This window comes from Protopterus annectens, chromosome 12.part0 (genome assembly GCF_019279795.1).
Source record: "Protopterus annectens isolate FY-2018-M chromosome 12.part0, PAN1.0, whole genome shotgun sequence".
NCBI lineage: Eukaryota > Metazoa > Chordata > Ceratodontiformes > Protopteridae > Protopterus > Protopterus annectens.
The window spans coordinates 23,138,767-23,165,199 of NC_056746.1; the positions used below are offsets into that span (position 1 = coordinate 23,138,767).

Sequence of the window (26,433 nt, forward strand, 5' to 3'; positions counted from 1 at the left end):
TTCTGAGTGAACAGACAACACAAGCACAACTCACTTCTTCCTCCTGATTTTAGTTTTCCTGTTGATTTTCTTGCAGCTTTAAATACTGAGGCGATTCATAAAGGTTACCACAAAGTGCAGACTACATGTAGTATAAACTTTCTGAATAACTAGAAAGCACAAACAATGTAGTAGGGATGTTCTTGAATACAGATCATGTACACTTATTGTAGGTGTTATTGAATCTGTGATCTAAATAGTGTTTTGAAAAATGATTTTAATCAGCCAGATATTTTGTGTTACATGTATAGTGAAAACCTTAGTATGATTTAAAAAATCACAATTTACATGCTTAAAGCAAATCACATGTTTGAGTGAGGTGCTTCTTGAATCTTTCTACGGCAAGCAGTATTAATATGTCTAACATTAATTTGTTTTTGATTAGGATAATTGTAGTAAGTCTGCTGTAAGAAACAATTTAAAAGATTTAGAACAAATACATTTTGGAGCTTGAGGTTTGGAGTCTAAAAAATTGCAGTAAGGAGCATGTTCATATCTGTCTGGGGCAGAATCTGGTAATATTTTTTCAGAAGTTAATAAATTTTTTTGAGTTGTTTACCAGGTGAACATCACATCAATATTACTACAGAAGCAAATCCTGTGAGGGGAGTTCCCATTGTACTTAGGAAGGACTGAACAGAAGCTAAAAAGAATATGATCACATAGTATGATTGTTAAGCAAGTTAGATTGACTGAATATATGAATAGCATAATGATTGTAGTGGAGCTGGATCTTTATCACTTTGTCAAATAGTCGGTTCTATGAATGACTATTCATCGAACCCATTTAAGTGAAAACTCATTTTAGTGAACAATTGTTTCAGTGGATTTTTTGCAGGGAAAAACAATAGTGGGCCAGCTACTGACTGTAACAAACACTACACAATTTAAAACTCAGCAAAGTGGGGACTTCGCCCCATCCCCAAATGTGAGGGGGTGCACCCACACACCTCCCTAACTAAATATACCAACTTTGAGATTGCACTACAGTGGGAAAGGGGCAAAAAAAATTGCTGAAATGATCGTTTGCTAAAATACGTTTTCGCTTAAGTGGGTGCAATGATTATAAATAGTCATTCGCTGAATAGACTATTTGACAAAGTGATATAGAACCTTGGAGCCAAATGAAATGACAATGCATACCAAACTACAAGAAATGGACAGATATTCTAAAAGGAAATACTACCCACTAGTGAGTATTCTGGAAATGTCTCCTGGCATGCCCAACTTTAAATGTATTTCAGTTCTAGAAACAAATCAAGGGTTATGACAAATTAAGCATGAATAAATTAGCTCAACTGCAAACATTTAACATCTCTTTGTATAGTTACAGATTCCTGAGAGTACCATGTGATCTTTGTTTTCTAAACTCTCTGATATTTCTGAGCACCCTGAATAAATCACATAAAACATATTGTAATGAAATTCAAAAACAAAGGCTTAAGAAGAACACTTTTATCTCCTTTCAGTTTTATTTTGTTCTTTTAACTGTCACCAGCAGAGAATACTATTCTTTTATCAGGTTTAACTGCAGTTGTTAACTCTCATATTAAGAAATTCTGACATAATCACTTCATTTATGTCAATATCTTTAGCACTTTCCTTTTAAAGACTTTTCAAAAAAAGAGAAGCTAAGCCTTTTTTCTATATCTAGACTTGCCTACCACAAAAAATATCTGAACAAGCATTTATGTTATTAAAAACACAATTATATATGGGAAACAGCAATGAAGCTTCAAGAATGCTACATCGAAAGGAATACCTAAACATCAGTTTTCATAGAGCCCAAGCATGAACTCTTCAGCAAAGCACATTGAAAACCCCTCAACCAAAAATATTTTAAATAAATTCAAAACCATAAAATAAATGGAAAGAACTTGATAAAAAAGCCAAATGACAGCAAGTCATGAAGCAGATAGATTTAAAAGGAACACTATCAGTTATCATGTAATAGTCAATAAACAGAAGCACTAACTGTTGAAATACAATTGTCACAGTAAAATTAGCTCTAAATTCTTCTTCTTCTTCTTTTGGCTGCTCCCGTTAGGGTCGCCACAGTGGATCATCTGTTTCCATTTCTTCCTGTCCTCTGCATCTTGCTCTGTCACACCAACCACCTGCATGTCCTCTATCACCACATCCATAAACCTTATCTCAGGCCTTCCTCTTTTCCTGTTACCTGGCTGCTCCATCCTTAACATCTTTTTCCCAGTATACTCTGCATCCCTCCTCAGCACATGTCCAAACCAACATAATCTTTCCTCTCTGGCTTTGTCTCTAAACCTCCCAACCTGGGCTGACCCTCTAATATACTTATTCCTAATCCTGTCCATCCTCGTCACACCCAGTGCAAATCTTAACATCTTTAACTCTGCCACGTCCAGCTCTGACTCCTGCCTTTTTGTCATTGCCACTGTCTCCAACCCATATAACATAGCTGGTCTCACTACCCTCTTGTAGACCTTCCCTTTCACTCTTACTGGTACTCATCTGTCACAAATCACTCCTGACACTCTTCACTCACTCCATCCTGCCTGTACTCTCCTTCACCTCTTTTCCACACTCATCATTACTCGGAACTATTGATCCCAAGTATTTAAAGTCATCCACCTTCTCCACCTCTACTCCCTGCATCCTCACCATTCCTCTATCCTCCCTCTCATTCACACACATATATTCTGTCTTAGTCCTGCTGACCTTCATTCCTCTCCTCTCTAGAGCATATTAATTATGCCATAACTTTGATTGTTGTATTGTGTCTTGGAAGCATTTAACTATGCTTAAATAAGGTTGTAATCGGTAGTTTGGTTCCTGTGGGGTCAATAATGCATGGCTGTTTTACTTTAGCAAATATTTTAGCAGGACCAAAAATCATGGCAGCAGATTTATTTGTATTTATTAGTCTGTAGAACACAAATTCCAAATTAATATGGATTCCTTTCATAAGGAAAAAGATAGGTGCTGTGTTGACCTAAGTCCTTTAGTTAATGTAGTATCACCTTTGTACATAGTAAGGCTCAAATGTGGTAGGTCCCATGGTAGATTGTCTATACGTGGTGAAAATAGGTGTGGGCCTAAAACAGGCACTTATGATACTCTATTAGTTAGCAATCCTGTCTCTGAGTAGGAATTTTATCCTATTACTGTAAAAGATCTATTAGAACAGCAGTTTTTAAACCTTGTGGTAATTTTAACAGACAAAACAGGTTATGATCAAAGGTCTGAAATGGCCTTTCTAAATCTAAAAATATGGCTGCAGTTAACAGATGTTTCTTCATATTACCACATATTTATGTTGTAAAGGTAAAGTTAAAGTGTGCAGTCTATATTGTATAAAGGGTGAGCACTATGCTGTCAGATAAGAGGTCACAATTCTGAATATCCCCAAAAGCTGTTTATGTGGTGGAGAGGTATATTTAACATTTTCTGTCCCTCTCCCTGGTATGGCACTACATGTTGCAGGCATTGCATAATGCCCATGATCCTTAATATATAGTAAAAAAACACTAACTACGCTAACGTTACAGTTAGTACAGCAGGCTAATGCCAGGGTTTCATGTATCGAGAATGCATGGCTTGAATCCCTTTTTTCCCCCATATGTATTTTTTGTAACATGTATAAATTTAAAGATCAATCCGTGGTGTTTAGTGGTGGCCCAAAGGACTAATTTCCTTACTATGAGGGTACAGGGCTTCAGATCTACTTATTGCCTTTCAAGGCACACTCCCCCCCCCCACACACAACTTTTATTTAAATATGTGCTGTTAAGGAATGCCACATTGAGTATCCATGGTATCTAGTGTTCTGCCACCCCTGATCCCTGTTTTGCTTACATGATGCTCAGGCATGAGAATTAAGAGTTATCCCTGGTATCTAGCATTTCCTCAATCTCTGTATTGTTAAAATGCCATTAAGGCATGAGAAAAAGATGTATCCTTGGTGGAGAGTGTTTCCCCCCAACCACCAATCTGTGTACTATTTAAGTGCCACTTGGGCATGAGTATGGAGATTTTTCCAGGTGGCTAGTGGTTCTCCCTATGCAAAGATACAGACTTAGCTCATTAGCCTAGGGGTGCGTAGAGTCATGACAGCCTCCCCAAGTGACACTTACAGGCACATATCCATTCACCTACACACACACACACACACACACACACACATACGCACATATATACACCTGCCTAATATATCCAATTAAATAGCCTAGTGCTATCCCACAAGCATGCACACACTCAGACACACAATCACACATGTAGCCCCTTGCAAACACTCATGCACACACTTCCTCACCCACCCTTACCACTAAACCTCCTAGCACTTACCTCTGCTGCAGTGGCTGAACACAGCCTTCTAACTGTGTTTACTACTGCATCATGGAAGGAGTGGCCATGCTAATCTACACAACCAAGGGATTCTATGAATCGCTTGGCATGGAGATGTCTTTACTGAGATAGTTCCAGGGGGATGACAGCACATGGCTAATTAGCATATACCTCTCCCCCCAGACTACCTCATTAGCATGTAGCACAGCCATAGACATCCCAATATGCTGCTGCTTGTCTTCATGTAAAAGCACTGTGATAGGGCTGTCTATACATTTAAAAAAGTTATAAATTCCCCTCCATTCATTTTTTATAGTATTTTTGTGGTGGAAGTTAAAGTAGAAGTAGCACTTTCTTTAGGAAGTATATGGATGTAGCTAAACATGGTTTTATACAATTTTGAGAGGTTACCAAGATATGGGGTTTGCAGATTCCTGCATTATTGTGATTTCACTCTGTTGATTTGAATTCTTGAATCATGTTTTTGCTGTTGATAATGTTGCAGCTATTGTTTTGTATATGCCATTTCCTTCTAAGCAGGCCTTATTTCTGTCCCTAATGAATGCTCTTAAACCAGTTATTATACATAGAATGAGAATGTAATTAATTGCCTTCTATTTTCAGAGGAAATAACCTGTCTTAGATAGGAACAACTGTGTTCCAAAAGGCTGATATTGATAAAGCAGGGTCTATGCAGCTGTATATGTCTCAGCAATCACAGAATGTAATTCTATTAACAGAAGAATTTAAAAGTCATTTGGAAAGGCTCATGTAACTATAGCTTTAGGTGAAGATTTATTTGATTTTAAGGACTACTCTTGAAAAAATAGGACATTGGTCACTTAGGTCATTTTGGACAATTGTTTCAGTTTAAGCATCTTGAGGTAATAATATCTCTTTTTATAATTAAGCTATGTCCTATTAAAATATCATATATCAAAAGACATGAAGGATTGTATCTGTATTCAATCCCCTACAGACTCCTGATTATCCTTTTAGTATTTATAAATGTATATCTTTGGTATTGGGTACAAACTCCAGACAGTGCCTTTCAAGACCCTGAATTTGTTAGTAACTATCTTGAAACCTTGTCTTTTGATTTCTTTTGGATATTACTTTCTCTGCCCTGTCCCGCCTTATTTTTTCTTTCCTAACCTTTTCATTATTTGCTTTTTTTCTGTTTACTTTTGTACAGTTTCATAGAATGTCTCTGTGAGAGTATGATGTGTACTTATTGAAGTCATTAAAAGCTTACCCTCTTCTTTACAGAAGGAAGTGGGAATCGAGATTGCTGTTTTCTTTACAGGAATTTGGTAGAAATTTAGTTGCTGTTGATCTTTAGGAGACTGGAACGAATTGCATTATTAAAACTGACCTATTAATTAAAATGCTTCCTTGTCAGACCCTTTTTGAGAGGTAGTTTCTCACTGCCCTGCTTATTGGTCTGCAAGAAGGTACTATAGCACAGCACTGAACAGGTGCCAGAAAAAGATGTTCAGATTTTTGCAGAATGCCCAGATTTTTGGCTCATATTTATGGTCTGTTCCTCATAAAATGTATGGTTTTCTGCCAAATCACTGAGATGATCTGAGGACTGACGTCACTAAATAAATAACATATATTTGAGTTTCAGTCTCCAAATCCTTCAGAAAATGTACGTTAAAACAAATCCCATTACACTAGTAAATTTGTAAGTTTATAAGAGCACTATTTAAAATATGTCCCTACTTTTGGGCCTTTGTCCCCCCATTTTGTTGGGCTATGTCCAGATTTCTTGCACTAAGAGGTTGAAAGGTATGCTGCTTGCACATCTTATAATCAGTAGTGCACCAAATGTTTATGTCTTCAAGACTTAAAGTGTGAGATTTCTGACCTTAACACTACTAATTATGTGCACTCCTGCTTTCTGGATGCCTAGCACATTGCAGCTAACATGACTCAATGGAAAACTCCACCTTAGAACTAAAAAAAAACTATTTTTTTCTGTCAATCTTTGGTTTCTAAGCTATTTTAACACCTCACAATCACTCTGATTGCTTCTTATAGAATTCTAATGTTTTCTGCAAAATGTCTGCCAGTGGAGCTTAACATATCTATGTGATCTTGCTCTTCTTCAGGCCTTTCTCTTTCCCCCAATCCATTTCATGTCTGCTTTATATGAGCCATACTAGATATAAGGAATTAGTGGTGTATTCCCATTCCATAACAAATAATGCGATTAGTGTCAGTCACTTGTCATTTTATATACCTTCTGTAAAAGAACTGCTTCTGTTATTTCTTGAATGACTCTCATTGTGTGTGTCTCAGGACTTGTTTTACAGTATACTAAGAAGTTACACAGCTGCAACCAAAAAAGTAGCTAAATTGTAGTCCTTTATTCAAAGTATCTTTTTTAATCCAAGATGAATAGACAGTCCCTTCCCCCCACACTTTGGTAAATGTGTTGCTACTTTACAAGAATTACAAGAAAAAATATGTCACAGACATCTTTGATACTACATATAGATCATCTTAAAATGTGAAGTAGTATAAACAACAAAAATTGAAAGTTTAAAGCTTAACATTTTTATTCTGTGATGCTTACGTAAATTTATCAAAAGAGGTGGTAGCTGCCTTTGAATCATTGACTGATCTAATTGCTCTGGTATGCTATGAAAGGCATTGCTACACTGAAAGCAGCTGTGAATCAGTCTACATTCTCTTCCACTGTACAATAAAGACAGTGGAAAACAGTTTCACATCTCTTTGCTAAGCTCGCGACATCAGCAGGACTAATTACCCATATCAGATTGTCAGCAGTACTTGACTACAAATTTCTTTGGTCCATGGTATGTCATACAGGTGGAGACAAATTCCTCTGGAAATGATGTGAGAAGTTATGCATTAAAAAGGGTGGGAGGTCTTTCCCCTTCCTGGCTCTCTGATTGGACCCATGAGGTCAAAATAGGTGAAGCCACCTCCACCAAGAGGTCAGTCAATAGCAGAGTCCCCCAGGGTTCGGTACTGGGCTCCTTTTTGGTATCTATTTCTGTGAAGTGGAAGCAAACTCTGAAGGTTTGTGGCTGACTATGTTTGCAGATGATTGCAAGCTGCGAGTTATCATCCACTTCCCTGCGGAAACTAGCATTCTTCAAGAAGGTCTATCTTTGACTAACAAATGGTGCCAAAGCTATGGTCTTATACTCAAGGCTAAGAAATGCATAATTTTACCCTTTGGAAAATCAACCATCCCGGCAAATTATCATGTTGATAATATACAGCCATGAGTCAACTCAGTGGTCAGTGATCTAGGTACGCACATACACAGTAGTCTTACCTTTGTCCACCACATGGCCACAGTGGTGAAGAAATCCTTATATATTGCACAACATATAAGTAGGTGCATGACATCTATGTCCAAAGAGGTCACTATCCCACTGAACTCAACCCTTATCAGACCAATCACAGAGTACAGTGCTCCCTTCATTATGTATCTGACCAGACATATACAGCAACTAGAGTGACCTCAAAGGTTCCTTACAAAAATAATACAAGGCATAACAAATCTGCCTTAAGCAGAGCACCTTAAAGCCCTTTTCCTCTATTCAGTCTCCTATAGATTGCTGAGGGGTGATCCATGCCTATCTTTAAAGGCATCCACAAACCTCACACTTATGAATATCCTGCATTTTTGTAAATCAAACAATGTCAGAATTACAAGGCCTAAGGTCCTGAATTTTGTCTATGACTTAAACAAAACATGCTGGAGAGACAGCTAAGTGTCTCAGATACTGCTCCTTCTATGGAGTGGCTTCACATCCATGTGAAGCTGAGTTTGCATTTTACCCAATTTAAGAGCAACCTAGAGCAGTGGATGGGGAATAGAAAATTTACACATGCCTGACACCATGTCCCTTATGGACAGAGGTAACTTATAAATGCCTGGCCCTTAATGTCCTATTTGGATATATGACATCATTATTCTTTCAGGGAAAACTTGGCCAGGCTAATGTTCATAGGTTCATAGGCCCCCTGGGTCATTAGCCTAGTAACATCCTATGAATCTTTGATTCCAAGGCAAATAAATTTAAAGCGTTTATAAAGTATAAGCAACTTCTAGTATCTATACAATCCTCAAACTAGACTGTAGTGAGAAAAGCAACCTAAAAGGCGAGTTAAACTGTGGGAGAAGGTGGAGTTTTTATTTAATGAGTGACAAGCGTTTTTCAGGCTTGGCTACTACTTTACCGAGTTGTTGAAAGTTGGATGGAAAGGGTAATCTGTCCAAATTATTAACAACCAAAAAGAAAGGAAATAAAATGCATGTTGTTATAATGAGTGCCTCACATAACTGTGAGTGTTTCCTTACTGTGAGTTTTAGTCTGCTTTAATAAATGCATATTTAGAAATAATCTTTATGCTGTATGTTAGAAATTTTTAGAACTAATTTATATGGAAGGTTGAACTGATTGCAATGTCTGAAACACATGTTGCATAATGTAATATAATATACTATACTATACTATAATATAATATAATATAATATAATATAATATAATATAATATAATAGTTAAAGATACACCATATTTTCCCTAGGCCCTGCGATATCTAGGAGTAGATACAGCAGAAGAAAGGAAAAGACAACTTTGTCTGAGTCTTACACCGGATTCTCAAGGAACAGTGGCTTTTGGAGGTAAAGTAGGCCTGTTGGAATGCCACAATGGGTAATAAATAACAGCTATCTCAATAAAGAACATGGGGAGGTAATCCAACAGCTGCATTTTTTATGCAAAGTTTTAATGAGTAAAAACAAAGAACGTCTTTTGATTACTTTAATTTAGATGACATGTAAACATAGAAAGCTGTTACAAAGACAATATTATGTATTTATCAAAAGTGTAATTTGCTGTCTGAGAATTGATGAATATTCTGGAATTTCACACTCCCTTTTCCTCACTGTACTCATAGATAATACCTCAGTTTATCGCTGTGTTCTTGTTCCGACCATCCTCATTTTTGCAAGTTAACAAATTTCTGTCTTTTTTACATTTCACTTTGGCTTTTGAGATGCTAATGGAGTAACAGTCCTCTGTGTAAATTAATATTTTCACAAGCCTTTTCCAGTCATTTCTTGTTAAAATAACATTGATATCCTGAAACTGCTTATATATATATATATATATATATATATATATAAAAACTGCTTTTATATATATATATATATATATATATATATATATATATATATATATACATATATACATATATATCTTCTGAAAACAATGTTAATGTTGTAGGTAAGAATCACTTTCTAGAACCAAAAGCAGAGAGATTACACATTAGATTATATTCCCTAAATCCTCATTACTAATTCCACCATAAGACATCTACCCCTTATACGCTTTATCATATCCTAGATATGCCTCACTGAGACTCTGTAAAGCTTATTTGCAAACTAAACTAAATGCCACCCTGATACTATTATAATGTTGGGTTCTTTACTAACTTCTCGCATCCTGTAGATATAAGTAGGTAGGTGGAGGGATGGATGGGTGGATGGGTATATAGAGGATATGGTATGTTAGCAGGAAATGGCTGGAATGTTATGCCAAACCTGCAATAAGATGGTATAGCTAGTACAAGATTTAGCTGTATTTGTGTACCCAGTAGAGGATGAGATGAAGAGGGGGCAGATGGTACGGATAATATAAAGGATGGATGGGTGACTAGGGGAGATGACAGCTTTGGGGGTAAGTTATCAGAGCCTAATGTTTCATTACAGTGACTTTAATGTCAGGAAATTAAGCTGAACTTATGTATTAGTATTTAATTATTTTACAAATAAGCATTTAAAGAAGAAAATACTCAGCTATTACCCATAAATGCCTTATATCTCACAACACTGTACAGTGTTTTGCAACATGAAGTCCAGAGTTGAAGTGACTGTGAGATATGAGGCACAAGACTACATTTCCCATGCCGTGCGGGTACAGCACAATGGTCAGTGTCTAATGTGAAGTACAGGACTTTCACTGCACTCGGCCTAAACATATAAGGGGTGACTCTTCCCTGAGACTCTTCATGACAAGCTTTCTGCAAATAATACAAAGGTATGCAGTATGCAATAATACAGAGGTGTTCAATATGAACTTACAGGCTGGCAGTTTGAAATCTGAAGGAGAAAAGGCAGAGCGTGGGTTGGCAACCTTATATTTCTCTGACATTAGGGTCCGAGGTCTCTCTCTCTCTCTCTCTCTCTCTCTCTCTCTCTCTCTTATGGCATTAAAAGTATGCTACAGTTAGTGACTATTTCATCTCATTTGAATGCAAATTTTGAACTGCAGATGTTATCTTCACAACCTCTATCGGCATTTTGTTTTAAGGAGTACAGTGTATCCTCCTAGCAGGCCATACAGAAGTTATCATGAATTTATAAATATACGTATATAGCTATATAATCTTTGTATAACTCATTCCTCTCTGTCTCCCCCGTTTTTTGGTGTCGTACTGAGTAGTTAATAGGAATCAGGAGCTGACAGAATAGTATACGTATACTAAAATAATGCAGGACTATATATGCCAAATCTATATGAGGCAAATTAGTTGTGCTGAAGAAATACTGTGAACAAAATGCACTTATAATGTTTTAAATGCGGCAGCCCTGTAGATGAAATTGTCAGCTTTTTCTTTTTTATTAAACCCCATGCAGGTATCTGTTTTTTTGTATTTATTTATATATTTATTTCACAAAATGGTAATAACATTAAGCCGTATTGTGATAATGTGACAATAAGTTTGGGAAGGCCTTCAAAAGCAATAAACTTAATCTCAGATTTCAAGATTTGGAGTTTTGCAAGAAAAAAAAATCCAGGGGTCAGCATTAATGTTTTATAATATTATTTTTATTCATTTGCATAAGTTGCGTAATATAATAATTGCAGTAATTCATTCCAGTCACACGTGCTACTGTACAACAAATAGATACAGATATAACAAAGTGCATATTTTGTATATGCTGTAAAATGAAATTTGTGCAAGTCTTCTTGGACAGAATGAAAGATACTTCCTGAAGATGCCATCCCTGTATTATACTCTAGTTTACTAATATGTGCACAGTTTTATACCCAAAAGGTTTATATTCAATAACAACACTAAAGTGTAGTTTGCAGTTCTAAGACAGTCAGTTTCAAAGGATAAAAGAAAATGATGTTATCCAATAGTTGTTTTTAAAACACCTTCTGGAGCTGGAAATCATGTTGCTGAAATTAAGAAGTACAAATCTGAGCATGCAGAATGAAAGCTCTTTGGTACTACAGCAATGTCACCTTGGAAAAGAAGCCTTTCAGTGTGCTTACAATGGCACCAGAATGAAAACAGAAAAAGTGGACAACCTGACAAGTGTGCCTAAATATGCAGGAAGCACTATAGCAACAGTACCAGTATCTTCCATTGAATACCATGGACTGTTTCCTCCACCCCTGTGCTTTATACACTGTACAGTTGTAGATTATGGTTTAGTGCCGTCATGTCACAAATCTGCTGTTGGTTGGGAGAAGGGTGTTTTTACTGCCCAACCTTATGGGGCTTCTCTCTACTGTTATGGCCATGTTGTCTCTGTAGATACTCACCATGCCTTGGCCTTTTTTATTTTATTTATTGATCAGGAAGGCCTTACTAGATGGGCCAGTTGTCAGCAGAGTCCCACAAAGAAAAGTTCCAGTGGAAATTAGAACTCAGAAATCAGTAAACAGTAACAATTTACTCTTCATATGCAGTTATGACATGTAAATGTTACATCACCAGGTATAATAAATACTAGTTTCATCTGTTCAGTTCCAGTACAAGTTAAGAGTAGCATATGTTACAGTAATGTGTAAGTTATTGTGTGTATATTAATGAATATTTAATGAATACATTATTGTATACATGTTAAAATTACACTGGAAGTTATTGCACCAAAACTATTTTCATTATTATTAAATCATAAGGTATCACAAGAGATACAAACTGGTGCAATCATTTTAAATTATGACTTATATTCATACATCCAGCAGGACTAGTGGTTAACTGAGAGGCGCGGATGTCTGTGAGACTCTGGTGTGTAAGTGCTAAAGAGTAGAGGCAAAAGCAGGCATAGTCAATGTTAAAAGACAAGGTGGGTATTACGGAATGCTTGAAAGGAGAGGAGGACTTCATGTGTCCTAAAGTGTGCAGAAGTGTTCTGTTTAATTTGGAGACAGCAGAGGTGAATGCATTCTCACCCGAACTGTTTTGGAGGAATAGAGGGTTCTCCAGGGTGTACAAATTGTTGAAGGTGAACAGTGCAGGGAATCTATGGGAAGTGTGTGGGAGGGTGAAGTTAAGAGGGTGTTAACAGCGGACTTGGCTATTGAGATTAGACCATTTTTTTATAAATACTGATATTATCCTTCACTGGGGTACCAAACACAAATTCCATAATTGGGCTAATTAGAGACATATAACAGCAAAGTCAATGGATTCCTTTAGGTTGTCAGTCTTAATAAATAGGCCACCTTCCACCTTGTTAATAACTACAATGATGTGTTAATCAAATGTTAATTTCTTAACCATCAAAATTTCCAAATCCTTGGCACTCTTTATTTCAGAAGTTCTTCTTGTCCCTTATATAAACATTTGAAAGTTCCTGAATATATAATAGTAGCAGATTCATTCAAGCTCACTTTTAGCTTGCTATCGTTTGTCCATTCTGCCAGCTTCTCAAGACTTCGATCACTACAAGGTAGTGTTTGTTTTCTCATTGCTTACACATGCACACAATTTTACACTGTATGTGTTCTTCATACACCAGATTGTCAAGGGAATATTAGTCTGAGTTATATATAAGTTGAAAAAACAAGTTTCCAGCAATGAATCCTGGGATATCCCTTCATTCACCTTTTCCATGGACCATACCATGTGCTTATTATTTTTTTTTTAATATTTTTAATTCTTGCCCCAAAAGGTACAGATATCCATGATCATTATTGTTGAAAGCTTGACTGAAATCTATAGGACCACATCCATACAAATTCTATTAGATGCATCTGAGATGTTTTCTCAAAAAAAAAAAATATAAGATGTTGTTAACTCCCTTCCTAAAGGCATAATTTATCTAGTTAGCCTTCTCCAGATGAATTTCCAAACTTCCTATTAATTTGTCTAAACGTTCCAATACAACTGATCAGATTATTAGATAGTAGGTTCTTAGACTGTCCAATGGTTCTTTACCCGTTATAGGGGAGATCTCTGCCCTATTTCAATCCAAGGGAATGGGTTCTGCCTTTAAACTAGAAGATAAATGGGTAATGATAGTTGCAAACAACCATGCAGCTCTTTTCGTTGAGTCTTAATTTCATCATGTCCTCATGGCTTGTAAGTATCTAATACTTCTGTCAGCTTTAGGTAAATAGGAATAATACCACAAAATGATCACAGGGCCCATAAAATCCCGAGCCATATACCCCTTTAAGGAGACAAACTTAAAAGTTATTGGCACCCTTACTGCTTGCATCCCAAACTGAGTTAAATCTTACAAAACAATCTCAGGGTAAATTTGTGTCCACCCATCCATCATCAAGACAGCATTAAAGGCAGCCAAAGTAAGACATCATTTGACTGTAGCAATAACATATTCTATAGGCTGGGCGTATGGTGTTTTAGGAAGCTATCTTCCCACTGAATCTTGTTTATGTTTTAGTGAAGATTTAGGTCCCTAGTGCAGGTGTTTGTAGAGCCACTGGTTTTGAAAAGAAATAGGAAGTCATGTAGGACTGGGTCTTTTATTATTTATCTGTCTGTCTGTCTGTCTGTCTATCTATCTATCCATCTATCGACATTTGACTACTGGGAAAGTCTGAGTGGGTAGGTGCTCATTTTCAGCAGAGGACCCCAGGAAAAAAGCTTCAAGGTATTACAAAAACATTTTAAGAATAATAATTTTGCAATCTTTAAAAATAATGCAAACACATCTACAGTTTAAATAATTATACCAAATTAGAAATAATATGAACACATTGGTTAAGAATAGATATATCTTCTATGACAATGATTTAATATTTTGAGCAATTTTAGCCACTTTAAAGAGAAATTAAAGGTAAGCTAGTATAATACAAACAGGAATTGCAATATAAAGTGAGCGATAAAAAAAAAGAGTTATGACCTATTTAGAAAGGAAGTCAGGGGAAGGAAATGAGTGAAGAAGGGAGAGTCAGGATGTGCAAGGTATGAATCGGTACTTGTTCATATTTAGGGATATAATTTATCCTGGGGTTGAACAAGAACAGAGCCACATTTAGACAGAATTGGGTCACCTTGGAGCAGCTGGTACACTATTATATGTTTCATAGCTTTGCATATAAGGCTGGTCAGGCTAATGGGTCTGTAATTACCTGCATCTGTAGAGGGGCTGACCTTGTGTAGGGGGGTCACAGTGGCCATTCTCCAGAAATTAGGTACAAACCCTGTGGATAGGCTGACATTGAAAAGTTTAAGTACAGGCTCAGATTCTACATATTTGACACTGATGAGAATGCAGCCTAGGATGTTATATCTGGTCCCATGGATGTATTACTTTTAGTCTTTTACAGTGATTTTAAGACTTTTTCCAGGGTGATTTCAGGAAAAAATAAAATTTCAGGGTTACTACGGACAGCAATGTGGGTAAGTGGGGCAAAGGTATGGTAATAAATTGGATATATCCTTGGGATAGGAATACATGATATCATTAAGAATGACCTTAGTGCATTGTTGGACATTATCTCTTAATTTCCTGATATAAAGATTTGGTATTTTTTTGGTATCCATAGACACCTTAATCTCATACTGTGCCTTACATTTTTCTAACAGTGCTGATATGTTGTTTGATGGCAGGTTTCAGTGTGGTCCTGAGATCAGGGAATGGGGAATCCCTCCATCTTTTCATCACTGTACTTTTGTTATATAACTTATTAATATATGGGAGGCCCACCGGAGAGGTTTACCCCTGAATTCATCATTATATTCAGGACAAACAGGTAGTGACATTTCTATGTAGCTTTATAGCTGTTCGTAAAAGTCAGAGGTGAATGTGCCAGCCCTCTCAGTTGGATCCATTTGCAGGGGTTCATAGGTTGATAGGAAGTTACTAGGCTATTGGGCCTATGGCCTTTATAAGCCTAGCCATGTTATATCCTTGTTCCCTTATTGACCATGTTTTATGGTCTATATTTGCAGTACAAGTCTATGATCAGGACTGACTGTCTTTATTTAAGAGGGACATAGGTGACACCACCAAGGTAAATTTATGGTTTCCCATCCAGTTGTTTAAGTTACACTTGAATAGGGTCATTGAGGAGTTCTGTTTTACGTGAATTGCGAGTTTATTCCAGAGAAGTGGCAATCTCTGGGAGACATATTTTTCTCTCCAGTATGTCCTGTTAATGTCACAGGCTAGGTTAAGATCCCTAGAGTGAGTGAATCTTGTCTGATTTGACTTGCGGATGTGCAGGATTTCCATTAGAGCAGGGTCCGAGACTGCTCTGTAGGCCAGGCACAAGTCACCTCTCAGCAGCCTATAAGATACAGAGTGCAGTGACAGGGCCTTCAGTCTGTCCATGTAGGTCATGTGTTGAAGGCCTTGAATTTTCTTGGTGAGAAACCTCTGAGGTCTCCCCAGCTGCTGCAGGTGTCTGGTGAGGTACATACAAAAGGGAGCATTGTACTCTATTAGTGGTCTGGTGAGGAATGTGTACAGGGGGGTTATAACATCCTTAGCTCTGGATGTGATGCCCTTACTTATGATATGTGCAATGTAGTAGGCCTTCCTTACCACTGTGGACACATGGTGATTGAAGTTAAGATTGCTATCAACCTGTGTTTCTAAATCTCCCACCACAGGGATTGTGCTAAGGGGGATGCTGTTAATACTGTAATTTGCAGGCGTTTTTTCCAAAAGTGATGATAACACATTTTTTTGTATTTAGTTTAAGTCTGTGGCTTTGGCACCAATCATTTGTCTGTGTAAGCCCTTTTTGTAGTGTAGCAACACTGTTGGGGAACTCGATGATTGCAGCCAGTTTACAGTCATTGTCGAACTTGATAAACCACAGGCCATCTATTTTTGACTGGACTTCTGAGAAATAGATTCCAAACAGTAGGGAACCTGGCACAGATCCTTGTGGTACACCACTGTAACTGGTCTGCTGTTAGAAGCAGAATCCACAGCTTTGACTGTATGCATTCTGTCGGTGAGCCAGTTGGCTACCCGTTTAGTGACATATGTGTTCATTCCCAACTGGGTGAATTTCTCAATGATGCTTGAGTGGGGAGTTGTGTCAAAAGCCTTGGCTACATCACGATAGGCTATATGTACTGTTTTGCCTTCACCCAGGGCTTTGGTGATATTCTCAAAGAAGTCCACCAAGTTTAATAAGCATGATCTACCCTTAATGAAGCCAAATTGGGTCAGGTCAGGAGTCTGAAGGTCACCTATGTCTTTGCTGATAAGGTCCATGATGCTTCTCTCCATGGCCTCACAGATAAGACTCATTTGGCTTATGGTTGTATAGTTCTAGAGTTGGTTGATGGACCCCCTTTGTGCAAAGGAATTACTGTTGCTGTTTTCCACTCTGCTTGGACAAAGGCAGTACTTAGACTTTGGTTGAAGAGAGTGCCAAGTGGTTCCACTAGGTCCTGTTTTAGCCCATTTACTAGGCAGCCTGGGATGTTATCTGGTCCCATAGAGGCTGTTTTTTTGGCCATGAAGAGTACTGTTATGATCTGCTGTTTGGCAATACTAGGTAGAGGACTGGCGACAGGTGTGCTTTGGGGTATGTCTGGTGGGAACAGGGGGTGAAGCTTGTGTCAAATCTGTTAGCAGGTTGGGTCCTCAGGGTCAGTATGAGTGGTACCATCCACTACTAATTTAGCACAAAGCTGGGCCTTTCCTTTTAGATTTCTGATGCAGCTAAAGAATGCCTTGTGATTATCCTTAGCTAGGGATGTTAATTTAGCTTCATAATTGGCTTTAGAGGACTTTACAAGATATCTAATTTGCTTGTTCAAGCTGTGAAGGGTGTCCTTCCTCTGTTGAGTCACACCCCTCTTGTTCTTGGACATTAGTGTCTTCCTGTTGTTGTATAACCTATTTATGCTTGATGTCTACCAGGGTGGCTTGTTTTTTTGTGTGGACCTTATTTTGATCTGTTCAGGTACATCTGAGTCTATACATTTGTATAGGTGTTTAGACAGGGCATTTGTGTACACCTCTGTATATGAGTCATTGTTGACAGTGGTAGTAGGGGGTCTGGAACTATTTATGCCATCACTTAGTAGGCCATAGTTTGATTTGGAGAAATTGTTCATCCTTTTTGCTCTTGGGGGGGGGGGTTCAGGTATGATCATTACTTTGAATGGGACTGTTATATGATTAGACCTTACCAGGGAGGGCAATACACAGGGAGTAGTGCAGAGACCCCCCTATGTTGGTGAGCACTAAGTCTAGGACACTGGAACCCCTTGAGGGGGTGCAGACTATCTGTTCTAGAGCATTTGTATTAACAAAGTCCAGGAACCTTAGGGCAAACATGTTTGTGCTCATATATGACTGCCAGTCAATGGAAGGATAGTTGAAATCACCCATGACCAAGGTGCTGGGTTGTATAGCAAGTGAATCTAGTAGGTCCAGGCAGGCAGATTGGTTCTCGTGGTTCATGGTGGGGGACCTACAGTTAACAAAGATATGGATGGGGGTTCTACCTACAGAGTTTGTTGGGAATTTTGCATAGGTCTTCTACAAACTGAAGTAAGCTTGCAGTGGGTGAAGTCCCTAAATGCAGTCTCATTTGGTGGTGGATTGGTACTACTATGTCATAGGCTTTGAGGTATATAACTCCTTCATCTTACTGAATTTGCTCTTCTTCCCTTAATATTGAGTATAATATCCCCTTTATTTCTTAATACTTCCATTCCACACACCCCCATATCCACACTTCTGTCTTCCTTTTATTAGATAGACCCTTACTTTCTATGTTAGAAAGAATGGAGTGGGGAATAAAACTTCAACCAAAGGCATTTTATTCAGACCCTTTTCCTCATAGTACAATAATCATCCACTCGTCTCTGTACTCCCAAGATATGTGCTATGCCCTATCTGCTTTGGTTTACCTGTATTCAGTTTAATGTCTTATTTTGCCTGATTCAGTCATTCATTTCCATCCCCTTGTGAACACTTTCTCTATTTCCAAGCTATACAATTCTGTTATTCAACTTACATTTTTTTCATATTCCAATGCTTTTGTTTAATGCTATTTGTAACAATTTACATCACCTTTTCTGCTGCCTCTGAGACTGTTTAATATTGCTATCAATGATCCTTCTTACCTTAAATCATCTATAAATTCTCTCCTCTTTGCTCTTCATGTGTTTTCATCAGTGTCCGTCATGTTATACATCGAGGCATGTTTTAGGTTTGTTACTAATTGGCTCACAAATTCTTTGTATATTGCCTTTTCTGGCTCTACCTTCGTAATGTATTCATTTAGACCTTCTCTTGAGGTTTAGAGTACCAGTGGGAATAATGAATACTACAAATGGCATTCATACAAATCTTTTGAAATTGACAAAACAGCATACCCCTTTTACAACTAGCTTCACTTTTGCTGCATTTTACGTAACATAATCAGATATTTGTTCACCATACATTGGGAACGATGATTTCCCCCTATGTATTGCAGCCTCATATTTTGAACAAGTGGGCAGCTAATACTTTTGTCCATCTGCTGCCCTCACCCACTTATTTGTCATTATACAATGACCCCCCATTAATATTCAAAAAACGTGCATGCTGATTGGTCAGCGTGCACATTGTAAATCAGAGTTATAGTAATGGAAAAAGGTCCGGTTTACAGCAACGGAGAACGCAAGATCTCCATTGCTTCACACTGTCTTGCTATGTTAAACTCGTTTAACATAGCGAGACAGCATTAAAAAAATCAACAGACATTCTCCATTGCTTTGTTTAATGGTGTCTCGCTATGTTAAACTCGTTTAATATAGCGAGACAGTTTGTAAAAAGCAACGGAGATCTTGCTTTCTCCATTGCTTTTGCCCAAAGCTCTGATGTACTGCGTAGGCATATGCATGCGCAGTACATCAGAACTGCCGCAGAATACCAGACAGCTGCGGAAGGGCAGCAAGGAGGCATTATAAAATGCCATTATTTAAAAAAATTAATTTTTCTTTTCTTAAATAATGTCATTGTATAATAGCAATAACACACTTCTGGGTGTGGGTAATGCTGGATTTACCCACGGTTGGCTTTGTTTGGTCACTCGGGCTTTGCCCTCGTGACCAAACCACGCCAACCATGATTAAATCCCGCATTACCCACACCCAGGCGTGGGCTATTGCTATATTGTTTCATCATGCTCTCATTCTCAGTTTCTTTTATTAGTTACTAATGCCACCCACCTCAGCATTAGGGATTTAGTGCTTTTCTTGCTTAGGTGCATGTATCAGGCACCCAGATGAATCTGTGAAGAAATTCTAGCCTCTTTTAGAACATGAGCCATGCACCAGGACTCTATGTTATTAGAAAATAAACACCCTATGCCCATTGAATTCTGAATGAGGCATTATATGGGTCCACTTTTAAATGCTGAAATCTCAAGTTTTAAAAAAAAAGACAGACGCCTAAAATAAAGTGTTTGTGGGGGGAGGGGGTGCAGGGGGGCTTGCCCCCCCCCATGCAAATACTTTATTTCAGTTCATTTGTGTTTTTTTTTCACTTTTAAACGTCGAGATACCGAAATATCTGTGTTTTGGGTTCATTATTTTAAAACTCGAGATTTCGGCATTTAAAAGTGGACCCATACATATATATATATGTATATATATATATATATATATATATATATATATATATATATATATATATATATATATATATAAATATATATATACACCCATCCATCCATCCTCAGCCCCTCTTTCCCATTTTGCACATGGGGTTGGGGTGTCACTTCAACAGTGACAATCATCTCGAGGAAAGGCTTACACCACAGGATGGCTAAACCTGCCACTGTAGTATATCTGTACCAGTCACTCGCACATACATTTGCACATACATCCAGTTTAGAGTGTCCAGTCCACCTACTGCATATTTTTGGAATGTGGGAGGAATCAGGAGCACCAGGAAGAAACCCACGAGACTGTAGGGAGGACATTCAGACTCCGAACAGAAGGCACCCCAGCCAAGAACCTCTTGCTATGAGTATATATATATATATATATATATATATATATATATATATATATATATATATACATTTTTTTTTCATTTGCTTGTTTCAGTAAAGTCTGAAAGCCATATTCTTGTTCTTTGAATTCATAATTCAGTCTTGTCTACGTTCACTTATCCAGGAATGTCTCTTCAGCTATGTTTTCATTGACACATTTTCCTTCATTTTATGACTTCTTACTTAAAAATATGGATGAATATGTTCTCCTTGTTATTATAGAACTAATACTTTGGAAGCTTAAGTTTCAATGCAGATCACAAAGAGTTTGTATTTCAGTGGGTAACCCAGACAATCACAGACCGTCTGTGTGGTCATGAATCTCATGGTCAAGTGGTTGAGTTTTTTTCTACTTTTATAATCTAAAACATTGCTGCCTCTATCTGGGCATTAAGTAATGCCAGCCTTTCTTTATTCAGGTGTTCTAAGTGGGAATAATACATTTCCAGGCTTAGAATTATTAGCTGGAATTACAAATGACATTGCTGTCATTGGCTTTATATGTCTTCAGTCAGGGTTTCATGTATGATATGTTCAACAGTCAGTATTCTGGATTCAGCAGAGGTTGAGGCCATGAAGTGATTATTCATTACATCTCCTTATCTCTCCAATTGCTTTCTTTTCTTGTTGTAAGCAACTTAATATTCCATTTTTTTCTACCACCATTTTATTCTGAGAATTCCTTTTGTTTCAAGATGACTATATGGGAGGCTTTTTAAATGTGACACAGTGGCTTTCTCAAATAAGACTGCAGTTGCTACTTAAACTTCTGAAATTAAGCTAGTTATTAAGATTTATAGCATTTATTCATTCATTTTGCAATACCATAATTATCTTTTTTTAAGTTCACAGCAAAGACTGATCCTTGCCTGGCAGGCAATGGGCTTAAAGCTTTGAACCAATCCTAGATAAGATGGAGGTCCATCACAAGATGTGCACACACACACACACACACACACACACACACACACACACACACACAATTCTGGAGGGATGTGGGACATGTTACTATTAATACTGCATCTCTCTAAAATTTATTTAACAGATTTTGCCCAAGTGGCAAAAGAGATGTTCCCTTGTGAAATGGAGGAGGCCATCATGGACCCTGACTCAGTACTCTTCACACAGCATGAAGTAGCCAATTTACTGGACACGTCTGCTTTCCATTCCCCAGTAAGTTTCTCTATTGTTTTTAATTATCATCTATTGTACTGCTTGATACTAGAGAAACACTTACAAAGCATTACTTTAAAAGTAATAACAAATACCTGTAGTTTGATATATATCACATGACCAATAATCAAGGGAGAACCAGAAACTGTCATCTGAGGACCGTGATATAATATTGTGGCAGAAGTATTGAGAATGAGCTAGTAGTCAGTTATTTGCACTATCAATGAGCTAGTAGTCAGTTATATGCACTACCAATGAGTCAGTAGTCAGTTATATGCACTACCAATGAGCTAGTAGTCAGTTATATGTACTACCAATGAGTCAGTAGTCAGTTATATGTACTACCAATGAGCTAGTAGTCAGTTATATGCACTACCAGTGAGTTACTAGTCAGTTATATGCACTACCAATGAGTTAATAGTCATGTACATGCACTACCAATGAGCTAGTAGTCAGTTATATGCACTACCAATAAGCTAGTAGTCAGTTATATGCACTACCAATGAGTCAGTAGTCAGTTATATGTACTACCAATGAGCTAGTAGTCAGTTATATGCACTACCAGTGAGTTACTAGTCAGTTATATGCACTACCAATGAGTTAATAGTCATGTACATGCACTACCAATGAGCTAGTAGTCAGTTACATGCACTACCAATGAGCTAGTAGTCAGTTAAATGCACTACCAGTGAGCTAGTAGTCAGTTATATGCACTACCAATAAGCTAGTAGTCAGTTATATGCACTACCAATGAGTCAGTAGTCAGTTATATGTACTACCAATGAGCTAGTAGTCAGTTATATGCACTACCAGTGAGTTACTAGTCAGTTATATGCACTACCAATGAGTTAATAGTCATGTACATGCACTACCAATGAGCTAGTAGTCAGTTACATGCACTACCAATGAGCTAGTAGTCAGTTAAATGCACTACCAGTGAGCTAGTAGTCAGTTATATGCACTACCAATAAGCTAGTAGTCAGTTATATGCACTACCAATGAGTCAGTAGTCAGTTATATGTACTACCAATGAGCTAGTAGTCAGTTATATGCACTACCAGTGAGTTACTAGTCAGTTATATGCACTACCAATGAGTTAATAGTCATGTACATGCACTACCAATGAGCTAGTAGTCAGTTATATGCACTACCAATAAGCTAGTAGTCAGTTATATGCACTACCAATGAGTCAGTAGTCAGTTATATGTACTACCAATGAGCTAGTAGTCAGTTATATGCACTACCAGTGAGTTACTAGTCAGTTATATGCACTACCAATGAGTTAATAGTCATGTACATGCACTACCAATGAGCTAGTAGTCAGTTACATGCACTACCAATGAGCTAGTAGTCAGTTAAATGCACTACCAGTGAGCTAGTAGTCAGTTATATGCACTACCAATAAGCTAGTAGTCAGTTATATGTACTACCATTGAGCTAGTAGTCATTTACATGCACTACCAATGACCTAGTAGTCAGTTATATGTACTACCAATTAGCTACTTGTCGTTTATATGCACTACCAATGAGCTAGTAGTCAGTTATATGCACTACCAGTGAGCTAGTAGTTATTTACATGCACTACCAATGAGCTAGTAGTTATTTACATGCACTACCAATGAGCAAGTAGTCAGTTATATGCACCACCAATGAATCAGTAGTCATTTGCATGCACTACCAACAGAGACAGGTTTGGAATTACAAGCAGAGCAAAAACATGGGCAACAATAAGCAGTCGATACTTTTGAGATGTGCTACCAGAATACATCAAATGCCATAGTGATCAAATTGTCACAAAAGTTTAGTACACAATTACTTGGCTTGAGTGTGCATGTTGTAGGTATAACAGTATGGAACACATGGACGTCCAACATGGTACTTTGAATATTGACTGTAGCAGTGACACAGACTTACAACATATACATCATACACATAAGGCAAGCACAGATAAAGGCATTATCACAGATTTCAAATCTTCATATAAATGTGTCAGTTGTACTGTATCTAAATAACTAAGCTATTTTAAGAAATCTGACACTTTTAACCTCTGTTAGAGTTCCAAAATGTACATTATATGGTTTAGTATCCGACATGTACTGCACGGTATTAAAGTCAATTCTGATCAGGTTGGCTAGATGTAGTCTATGTTCATTTCATTTCTTGCACTGCCTGAATCCCAAACATTATATGTTGTAGAGGTAAATGTAAATGTATTGCCTAGCCTTTTGTTTGAGAAATAAGTACAACGGCAACCACCTGGAAACACCTGTCTTGAGGTAATTTCCCTGAGAACTGAAAATTATGAATCCAAATATCTGATTTATTCTTCAGTGGGATATCCATCCAGGAATCCTGAAAAGTTGTAGAGAGCTATGCTTTTGTATGTTATGGGGAAAAAGCTCTGAAAGTTTACAATAAATTCAAACTCCAAGAGGGAGAAAGAGAGAATACTATCGTGGTAAAACTGCCGGAAGTTTAAAAGTTTATGCGAGTCAGTAAATAGTCTGACATATATCTGGCATTTGTTCTTGTATTGATTCTTATGTTACTGAATTAAAGAATCAAGTCAAAGACTATCATGTAGTCATTTACATGCACTACCAATGAGCCAAAGAGTACTGCCCAGAAAACCACAGTGAAAAACTTCTCTAAAGCAAATTTCACACTCCTCAAAACCGAGGTGGAATCCTTCAAAGCCCCCAGGCCTGTGGAAAATACGGCCCAGACCGCAGAATCCTTTATAAACACATTCTATGAACACCTTCAGGAATGCATGGATCATGCGTTCCCGAATAAAACCAAGACCCAATCCTCCAAAGGCAGACATCCTGTCTGGTGGACCCCAGCCATAAACAAACTATACAATAGAAGGAGGAAGCTACTAAATGATAGAGCAAAATCCCAAAAAGGGAAGGCATCACTGATCAGTATTAGCAAAAAACTACGGGCACTCATAAAATTGTCTAAGACCAGCTTTGAGAGAAAAATTGCACAGGACACTAAGGATAATCACAAGGCTTTCTTTAGTTATGTTAGGAACCTGGGTGGTAATTCCCAGATATGCTCAGAATTAGTCCAAAATGACAAAAACACACTGAACCCACAGACATTGCCAACATCCTAACTGACAGGTTCAGCGCAAACTCCCCCCCCCCCCCACCAAAAGGGCAAATATCTATCCCAGCAGAGTGCTGCCCGGGTGACATGTCAGATGCTGAGGTAAGAGCCGCCCCCTCCAAAGGAAAAAACACAGCATGAATGGGACCAGACGGTGTCCCGGCTGGCCCTACATGAACTCCAAGAAGAGCTAAACCCAAACATAAAACTACTGTTCAATCTCAGCCTTACTACAGGATATGTGCCCAAAGAGTGGCATACAGCAACAGTGGTCCCACTCCATAAAGGTGGTGCCTCAACGGATCCTGGAAACTATCGCCCCATAAGCCTGACTAGCTTAGTCTGCAAAGCTATGGAAAGGATCATCATGGACCTCATAAATAAAGATATTGGGGACCTACAGACACTGGATCCTACCCAGTTCGGCTTTGTTAAGGGCAGATCCTGCCTTTTAAACCTGGTTGATTTCTTTGAAACAGTCACCAAGGCGATTGACGAGGGGAAGGTGGTCCACACAGCCTACCTGGACCTCGCTAAAGCCTTCGATACAATACCCCACTCGGGCATCATAGATAAGCTCACCAGCTTAAATATAACCCCCTATGTCACTAGATGGATTGCAAACTGGCTCAAGGACAGAACCCACATGGTTAGAATTGCTGGAGCCATGTCAGACTCCAAACTAGTTACAACTGGTGTCCCACAAGGCTCAGTCCTGGGACCTCTCTTGTTCAGTATATATTTCTCTGAGGTAAAGGCCAACACGGAAGGACTGTGGCTGACCAAGTTCGCAGATGACTGCAAACTGGGAGCCATAATCGACTCTCCAGCCGACACAACCATCCTCCAAAAGGGCCTCATAGAAACAGACAACTGGTGCCAGAGCCATGGCCTCAAGCTAAATGCCAAAAAGTGTATAGTCATCCCCTTTGGCAAAAACAAAGTGCCCACAAATTACCACATAGGTGGTAATCCATTAAGTACAGAAGAAGTAATTAGGGACCTGGGGACCCAAGTTGATAGCAATCTCTCATTTGACAACCACATGGCCAAAGTGGTTAGAAAAACATTTTATATAGCCCACCTAATCATGAAGGGATTCACATCTAGATCAGGGGAGGTCATCGTGCCTCTTTACTCATCCCTCATCAGGCCCATAATTGAGTACAATGCCCCTTTTGGGATGTACCTTACCAGACACCTGCAGCAACTGGAAAGACCCCAAAAGTACCTCACCAAGAGGATCAGAGGGCTCAAACAGATGCCATATGCTGCCCGGTTAAAGAAACTCCAGCTCTACTCAGTGGCATACCGCCTGTTCAGAGGCGATCTGTGCCTGACGTCAGTGGCGGCTGGTGACTTCAAAACAAAGGGGGGCTGCAGGAGACAGCTGAATGGGTGGGGTCAATGGCAGGGGGCGTGGCCAACTAGAAAGGGGAGGAGCTATGCTCAAAACCACAAAAACTAACTAAATACACTGCCATGGGTGCCAAACTGTCATTATGA

At 38.2% G+C, this 26,433-nt stretch overlaps 1 protein-coding gene across 1 annotated transcript in view; it reads left to right on the forward strand.

The window, feature by feature from the left end:
- The window catches only part of LOC122816340 (syntaxin-binding protein 4-like), an 869,603-nt gene that overhangs the window by 663,696 nt on the left and 179,474 nt on the right, over positions 1-26,433 (forward strand). The window contains exons 13-14 of the mRNA XM_044089066.1: positions 8,939-9,035; positions 21,683-21,810. Of these exons, the coding sequence (XP_043945001.1) occupies positions 8,939-9,035; positions 21,683-21,810 (225 nt within the window). The remainder of the gene's footprint in view (positions 1-8,938; positions 9,036-21,682; positions 21,811-26,433) is intronic.